Below are 9,193 nucleotides of genomic sequence, written 5' to 3'. Positions count from 1 at the left end.
CCCCCCCCTCAAAAAAAAACCAAAAAACCAACAATGAAGAGGCTGTAAAAACATTAACAACAGGAAATTATGTAAGGGTCCTTTCTCTTTAAATAAATAAATCACAAACTGTTCCCTTCAGCCTTGCTATGTCTTTAATTAGTCTTTCAAGAGAGTCTTGCAGTTACATTTCAGTCTCAATCAGTACATTTGTGAGCTGAAGTGCACATGCAACTCACTCTAGATGACTTTCATCAGTACATTCAACACTCACCATGCACTTTCATTAGACAGATTCTAACAACTACCAGAACCACATGCAGCTTGCATCTCTTCACCTGTAATTGCCCTCAGATCTCTAAGCTTCTTGACAGTGCAGAATGAAAACTGTTTGATCTATTTGAACTTTCTAAGAAATAAAAGAAACAAATATAGACCTTTACAAGCCAGTATCATAAACACACCTGAAAAAGGCACCTACTGAAAAAACAAAACAAACCCACCTCTGAAAACAAACCACAAGAAGCCCCAAAAAGCACCAACAAAAAATAAGGACAAAGCCAATGCCAAAATTTCCACAGTTGCCAATTTTATCAAGATATATCACCAAGTGTTATAAATCACTTTACCTAGTATTTAGTGGGAAGATAACCAAATTATTCATAAACGTCACAGTTACCTCTCAGGAAAAAACATTTGACATGTCAATAACAGACCCAAAGAATGCACAAATGGCTTAAAAGCTGCAGTATGGCCATATCAGCAACAGGAGGTCCTAATGCTTATTTGTGATGTCTAAGTCATACTCAGTCATTAAAAGGAAACCCAAACCTCCCACGCTGAAGCTTGATGGCAATGGCAAGCTTTAGAGTTGGTGCAACCCATGAGTTAACTTTAACAATGTGCTCAGACCTTGGTTTTTCATGACTATTTTCCTCTCAGTACTTTCATACAGTTGCTCCCATTGCAACAAACCTCTACAATTTCATGCTAATCCTCTCAATACTCCTTTCCAGAGGCTGAGTGTGACAAGCAGTTCTTCGTATTCCTGGTTTGTGGGTGAAAAATGGAATTATAAAAGAAAAACAAGAACCGTTGCAGGTGTTCAGTAGCTATCCCGACAACTTGGATGCAACTATAGGATTAACCAAGTTAAACCTCAAGTGTTTGAACTCCATTTTCATTAACCTGCTCTTGATCAGTTTGTAGTGGCAGCACCTTTTAACATTACTATCTTATCATATTACATATTGTAATAACAAAAAAATACAATAGATATATCCTGTACATGCAAAGCTATTCACATGGGCCAAGAAAATGAACAACTGAGTTGTCTTCTCTCCTTACCCTAACAATAATTCATAGAAAACAAAAGGAATATTATCAAAACATGTACAATACAAACTTAAATCCCCAAATTGCTTGTCATGCTGATCACTTAAACAGTAAGTTCCCCACAGCACTTCCCTCCCTCACACTTTCCAAGAGCTCCGAGCCCTTAAATATAGGTTCTTAATCAGCACTGGGAGTAGCCTGAAGCCCCCACACATCCACTTAGCTACACCATGACTTATGCTGCAACTCCGGGCACATGGCACACACACACACACAAAACCGCTTCTGATCATCCCATCAGCTGTCATGTAGCAGTCAACTTGCCAGAAGCAGTCTGCAACACCACATATCCACAATGGCAAAAACCAATTCTTCCTCTACCTTTGGGATCAAGGTGCCCCAGCTGTAGGTTGAAGACCAACAGAGAACACTCACAACCAAAAGATGAAGGAGGGGGAAGAAAAAAAATTAAGAAGTGTCACTGTGACCTCTTCCCACTGAGATTTGCTCAAAAAGCATTGCTGCTTGACAGGAGGTTTAAGAAGAGGCAAGGATTAAATACCTTCAAATCCCATTTGCCCACTTATCTCATGTAGGCAAATCTCATTTTGCCAACACTGTGGTTTAGAGACCACCAGCACAAGGTGTTATTTATCAAATGTTAATAGTTCTGATGAGGTTATTCTTAGCCCACAGTAAGCATAAGGGAGCTACTACGTTTCATGAGGAAAGCTTCACAGAAAGACACTTACTATCACTTTGCAAAGTCCTTCTGATACCGACTGTGTATTTCATTCAGAGAAATAGCTGCATTTTGTTTTCAACAAACATATCATATTACCAGAACAAGTCTACATTCGTGGCATCACATAATTCTAGCCCCTGGAAAGTACAGTGCAACCACAAACAGCACTGCACCCACAAACCAACATGAACATTTCCAGCATTATACACCACCTTACTCATCTTGCAATCCATCCTTGGTCCCACAAAATGGCATTCCAGTATTCAGCTTGCTTTTATTATGCTTAAAGGAGTCAGAGAAAGACACTTGAAAGAGATTCTAAGGAATGAGGGGATAAGAGCTGCTATGAAACAAGAATGGCCAAATACTACCCTCTCTACCCTGCAGGATGAACTTGGCTAATCCTGTTACAAAGGCACTCCTGATTCTGTATAATGTCAGAGAAAAGAGTAGTGGTTTCTACTGACAAATCCAAGACTGGTTTTATTTCCCTATCTCAAACTCATAAACTAGCTAACATCGTACACAAGGGAGTATCCCATTTCAATGCTGAGCTGATATTAGGGATGAAATGGCTTCCTATCTAAAATACTCTGAATTGCTACAAATTTTGTAACTGAAAAGTGACAAGATCCTTTGGAGGACCTCAAGGTACGCCCCAGCGATACATGTAAGATGAAAAAGCTGGGAGTTGTCTTGCCTGCAGCTCTGTGTCACCCCAGACAGCTCTGGTCCTTACTTTACTCTGTAGAAGCGTCCGGCAGCAAAACAGACCTAATGCCACCAGACTTCTCCCTCCAGATTCTCTGTCTCCTACTGGCCAGAATGGAAATGGCCTTTCATCTTCTCATGCTCTCCCCACACACGGAAGGGTTCTTCCTCATCTGTTGGCCTTTCCTGGCCATCTACCTTGAGCTATTTATTACTAAGCAGAGCCTTGTGACAATTTAGAAAAGCCAGGTGGAAAGCATGAGCAAAGGGAAAGACTGCAGTACCCTTCCTCATTCTGAAAGGTTTCATCCAAGGCCTGTTTTCATCTCCTCTAACATCGCAATCTATCAGATATCACAGGTTGGAGGTAGTCAGTGAAAGCAGAAAAGTGAAGAAGGGAATTCTGTGGCTGACATGCACCCAGTGACGAAACACATGAACTTTGCACTGAAGAAACATGTATCTCTGTCCTCCTGGGCACAGAGAAAGCTAAAACTCCTGGGCTGAGATAAACAGAGATCAATAGGACAGAAAAGGAAGATGGGGGGAATAATAACAGAAGAATTAGAATATACAGAACAAGTGATGCACAGTGCAGTTGCTCACCTCCCGCCAACCAATGCCCAGACAGTTCCCAAGCAGCAGGCCCTGGCCAACTTTCCCCCAGTTTATATACTGAGCATGACACCATATGGTGTGGAATATCTCTTGGGGTCAGCTGTCCTGGCTGTGTCCCCTCCCAACTTCTTGTGCACCCCCAGCCTCCTTGCTGGTGGGGTGGTGTGAGAAACTGAAAAAGCTTTGACTATGTGTAAGCACTGCTCAGCACCAACTGACACATCAGTGTGTTATCAACATTATCCTCATCCTAAATCCAGAACAGCACTATACCAGCTACTAGGAAGAAAATTAACTCTATCCCAGCCGAAACCAGGCTAGAAATATGAACATTAATTGAAGGCTTTCCAAGAAACTCAATATTCCAAGCTAAAGTAACATACTTGGCAGCTCTCAGTCTATAGCTTAAAATGTCAGCAGGTTCTAGCACAGCGAACTTCATAGCATGAGGCAATTCAGTACAAACCTCAAATTATTCTTAAAACCACAAATTCTCTTAACAAGAAAACAGTATCAGAGTCTTCAGCTGTGCCTCCAGGTTTATTACATGCATGCTGACATCACCCGGCAGTACTAATTCAATCTGTAGCATATGAGCACAATGTCACATTTCTGCTGACTTTGCCATAGTACATACATGCCATTTAAGCCCTCTACCCAATTTCCATAAAGCTTCCTGGACTTTCTGAGCAAGTTAGCATGAGCAGCATGCAGTATATGAAAAACAGTCAATGGGTCTAGGAAACTAGACCTATACAAAATCTGCAGTTACAAATGGAGAGTTTGTTGGGGTTTTTAACTCACAGTCCCATTGATTCTTGATAGGATGTTTTTTCATTACCATACTAATGCAGCCTGCGTTATCCAGCACTAAGATACATTTAGTATTCCAAAGTGAAAAAGCTAACTGGAATATAGCCAAGAGAATTTATTTGCCATCCAGAGGGACCTGGACACGCTTGTGAGGTGGGCCAATGCCAACCTCATGAAGTTTAACCAAGCCAAGTGCAAGGTCCTACACCTGGGTCAGCACAACCCCAGGCACAGCTACAGGCTGGGCAGAGAAGAGATTCAGAGCAGCCCTGTGGAGAAGGACTTGGGGGTGGTGATTGATGAGAAACTCGACATGAGCAGGCAGTGTGCGCTTGCAGCCCAGAAAGCCAACTGTATCCTGGGCTGTATCAAAAGAAGCATGACCAGCAGGTCAAAGGAGGTGATCCTGCCCCTCTACTCTGCTCTTGTGAGACCTCACTTGGAATATTGTGTACAGTTCTGGTGTCCTCAGCATAAAAGGGACATGGAGCTGTTGGAGCAAGTCCAGAGGAGGGCCATGAGGATGATAAGAGGACTGGAGCACCTCCCGTATGAAGATAGGCTGAGAAAGTTGGGGCTGTTCAGCCTGGAGAAGAGAAGGCTCCGTGGAGACCTCATAGCAGCCTTCTAATATCCAAAAAGGGCCTACAAGGATGCTGGGGAGGGACTCTAGTGGTAGGACAAGGGGTAATGGCTTTAAACTTAAAACAGGGGAACTTTAGGTTAGATCTAAGGAAGAAGTTCTTCACAGTGAGGGTGGTGAGGCACTGGAATAGGTTGCCCAAGGAAGTTGTGAATGTTCCAACCCTGGAGGTATTCAAGGCCAGGCTGGACAGAGCCTTGGGTGACATAGTTTAGTGTGTGGTGTCCCTGCTCATGGCAGGGGGGGTGGAACTAGATGATCTTCAGGTCCTTTCCAACCCTAACTATTCTATGATTCTATGATTTTAGCTCTATATACTGGAAATAACAATCCAATAATGACCTAGATGAAGTGGTCATAATTTTCAGTAATTAAGAAACCTCATCAAGAATCAGCCTTAATATTAATAATTCTGCAATTGTAGATTCTATGTCCCCAGCTTCAAGCAGGAAAACATTTTCACTCAAAAAACCCCAAAACAATAAATCCCCACCAAACATCCTCCTCTTTTAACTGTTCAAATCAAACCTTTCCCAAAAGCAAGTGCTTTACTGTGATAAAGCAGGTGCAAGCATGATGTTTAAAAATCAGAAGCACATTCCAGAGCTGAAAGAAAGTAATTACCTGGAATCCAATGCAAGATATACTGCAATACGCATACACCTTTATTTCTTCTTTTCTTGAATGTAACCACCCTTTAATTCCTTTTTTGTCTGTATTTCCTACATATTAGCTTACATAAAGCTGGCATCTACCATAAATACATTAACCCTACCTTCTACTCCAGAACAGAAAGAAGTGTGGATGGCAACACACAGACTGGTCACTGACAGAAAACAGTTGATCTTTTTTCTCTGAAGGAGTGTTAAAAATACGTGGATCTAACTGTAGGCAGAACAATGTCACTGTATAAGATGTACAGTCTAAATCTGAAGGACCAGAACATGTTTCAATTAGGATAACTGAAATGCAGGTAAGTGTAGACATAAATCCAAATTCCATGCACAATTACACAAATTGTGCATTCAGATGTGGGAATTGCATCGGCTAGTGCAATTTGCAGTTAGAATCTGAGCACAACTCTAGTATTTAGTGGACAGCTGACCTTTTTAAGTGGACGAAGAGAGCGTTGCCAAAAAGGAAATTCGTGTAACTAGCAAGATAAGCTGAATACAGAAAGAAAATCCATCCAACAAATTTTTCCAGTAGAAAAATCTTGTTACTGCAGGACAGGCCACTTACAGAAACCACAAAGCTTTGCCTCCTGGGGCTAGAAGAAATAGAAAACTGAATTGAACTAACCTTGGTGCTACTTTGGGAAAGGTGCAAATAACTACCTTCTTGTCTGTTGACTGCTCTGACAGCACCTCTCCTTCCCTTGCAGGTTCACACTACTTGCAGGAACTGCTCACACAGCCCACCTCCTACTGTGAGCAAAGGATTCAAGGATGAAACGGAAACATGAGTGAATCCAAACTCTGAGAAAAAGGAGGACAAGCGTTTCCTTCCACAGGTCTTACAGATGCCCTGAAGCCTGCTTGATCTCTAAAACTGGTAGGAAACTTGAACTGTTTTCTTTATCAGTTGCATACAAAAGCGTTACCCTCCTCATTACTTTGATATAACACATGTGAAAGCAAAGAGAGAAGCAGAAAACGCCAATGAAATGTAGAGTTTTGTTTTTACCTGGCGTTGGCTCCTTTAAGGTCACAGAAGTGTGAGAGTAAAGCTTTCACTACATCATTGCAGACAACTTTAACTACATCAACGTGACTCAGCCTCTGTCGCAGCTGCTTGGCAATCTCCCAGAAGTCTTCAGATAGCAGCTGGTACAGCTGCCCTTCATCTCTGCTGAGTTGCCCATACCAGGACAGGATGTAATCTCTATAGCTGTAGTCAAACACTGAAAAGAGAAACAAAAAAATAAATAGCAAAAACTGCAAAAGGGGAATGCACACCAAGATAAGAAAACTGTACTCTTCCACAGTTCTCCTCAAAATTTAGATGGGTAATAGGTTTCACATCATCTTCTTTAGTAATAGATTTCACATCTTCTTCTTTTAAATGCTTGCCAAAGAAAGTAAGGTTGGCAAAGTTACAGAAATCTGCACCTAACAAGTTACTGAAGGTCACTTTGCCAAAGCAAAGCCTGTAAGTGGATTTGCTCACAGTCAGGTTACTTGCTACACACAAACCTGAAACTAATACCTGTCTCTCAACAGTGGATTTGGTTATATGAACTATCATATAATTTGTTCCTAGGTTGCTGCAGACTGAAACCAGCCACCTTAAAATATGAATTTTACAGTCTCCACTCCAAAGTCATAGTTAGAAGGGGAGGTGGAAAGATTTTTAAATTTCAAAAGACACACACAATATAGAACAACACTGCAGAAAGTACATTATAGGATCAGAATAGCTGGAGATAAGAGAGAACAAGGAGATTAGCAAAACAGCATGAACTTCAAAAATGAGGAGGTATTCCAAACCGTATCTACAAGCAGTAACCAAGATGACTGTAATTGCAAGTCCCATGGCAACACCATCTTCTACCATTCTGACTTTTCTTCTTGACAACATTTGTGTGACACTAGTTTTACTGACGTTTCACTCTAACAGATGTCCCTGGATACCTAGGAGGGAGCAGGACGTGTTCGGTGAACACACATTCAGCAGTTACAAGAAGATGGGGAAAAAAGGAGGAGTCATTTTGCATCTACCAAAGGGTAATCAAACAAGAAGGGGGGAAATAAGTAGTGTGCCTGATAAGCTGAACAGCTTCTTTTCCAAACATCCTCATTTCAGACTTCTAGTATCAAAGGTACATCTTAGTTGTCAGTGTAAGCCCAAGGTGCAAAATAATCATGTGACTCCACTACTGACTTTCTACTTTGATAGAAGTTGTTTGTTTGACAGCTTAATACACCATAAAAGGTTCCTTGGCGCTGCCACAGCAAACTAACAACATCCTAACAGCAGAACAACTGAAGTTAAATACTTTTGCCTGCCTGCAATACTAGCAGACCTTATTCAACAGTACCCTGTTAAAAACACTTCAAAAAGGCTAAAATTGATAGAAGTTTCTAGCAAATGCTTCATAAATCAACTCCTCAAGTTTACAAAGAAACTGAGTCACTCCACTGAATATGCTGAAATATATAGTTAAAAACCTTTTGCTAAGTCATTTCAAGGCTTTTTAATTAATTATTCAGAGAAACATTTCCATAAATAAATAAAAGTTTTGATTCTTTTTTCTAATCTAAGAGGAAAAAAAAGATGTGCAGAGCCATACTGCAGGATAAGAAATTCCAATATTGAAACATACCCGATTTCATTACTTTTCCAAGACAGAAGAAATTGCATTTCATTGAAAACTCTCACCCACAAACACTACAAAGTGATAAAAGCAGTTCCAAAAGGTAATAGTCTTCTGATAAGCAAGCTGAGGAATAATCCCTCAATACACCAAAAAGCAACGGGGGCCAGCATTTTAAAAACTGAAGTTCATTACTTATCTCAAGTCTCCTATTACAATACACATTCTAAGCAGTTTTCCACAGCTGTCCCCATGTTCTTCTGCAACCACCTTTTTGTTATAGTTTGGTTACTCCCTTCTGTTGCAATACCTGAAATGCTGCAGAAAGCCAATCACAGCACAGATTCTTTCTTTTTCTTCTGCTCTGTAAGAAACCCGCAATTTCTCAAGCACAAACAGCTTTGCAAACTGTATTTGTTATCATCATCACTGGCAGATAATTACTTTTTCAGATTTTCTTACAGACACATTCTACATCCTTTGCAAGGCTGCCAAGTAGTGCATTTTTTCAGCATCTCTTGCCTAAGACAAGTCATGGTAGACTGGCAGCTCCATAGATATCAGATAGAACTCTACAAGACTACAAGTGTGAAAATTGTATCTCAATTCCTTAGACTATACTGCCTTTCAGAGCATGTATCTTTTTGCACTGACCCTCAATTTCACTGTAATTTCAGGCAGCTCCTCTCCAAAGTGAGCTCAGTTCCTATTTCACTCCATCATCAACCATCATATTCAATGTGCTCTAGTAAAGCACAACATTCAAATATAAACCAATGCTACGCAGTAAAACATTATGAAAGTACAACTGCTGCAACTTTACTATACTCTCAGTTAAAATATCTGAAGCAAGATCTATTACATTGGGAAGATTCCTGCTCAGACACAGCAAGGCGATGGCATGGTTCTTCATCTGTTTCTATGCACATGAAAGAACCACAAAACCTAGTGGCAATATCAAACTAAGCACAAAAGATCACCAACCATCACCAAAAATTAAGCCATGCAAGCACAAAATACTTCACTTGTGTTT

General features: G+C 40.7%; 1 protein-coding gene across 2 annotated transcripts in view; it reads right to left on the bottom strand.

The window, feature by feature from the left end:
• Positions 1–9,193, bottom strand: part of SNX25 (sorting nexin 25) — a 69,596-nt gene that overhangs the window by 54,058 nt on the left and 6,345 nt on the right. For both annotated transcript variants that reach the window (XM_010021897.1, XM_010021898.1), the window contains exon 2: positions 6,531–6,747. In XM_010021897.1, the coding sequence (XP_010020199.1) occupies positions 6,531–6,747 (217 nt within the window). The remainder of the gene's footprint in view (positions 1–6,530; positions 6,748–9,193) is intronic.

This window comes from Nestor notabilis, unplaced genomic scaffold (assembly GCF_000696875.1).
Source record: "Nestor notabilis isolate BGI_N333 unplaced genomic scaffold, ASM69687v1 scaffold13419, whole genome shotgun sequence".
Taxonomy (NCBI): Eukaryota; Metazoa; Chordata; class Aves; order Psittaciformes; family Psittacidae; genus Nestor; species Nestor notabilis.
This window is presented reverse-complemented; position numbering and strand designations above follow the sequence as displayed.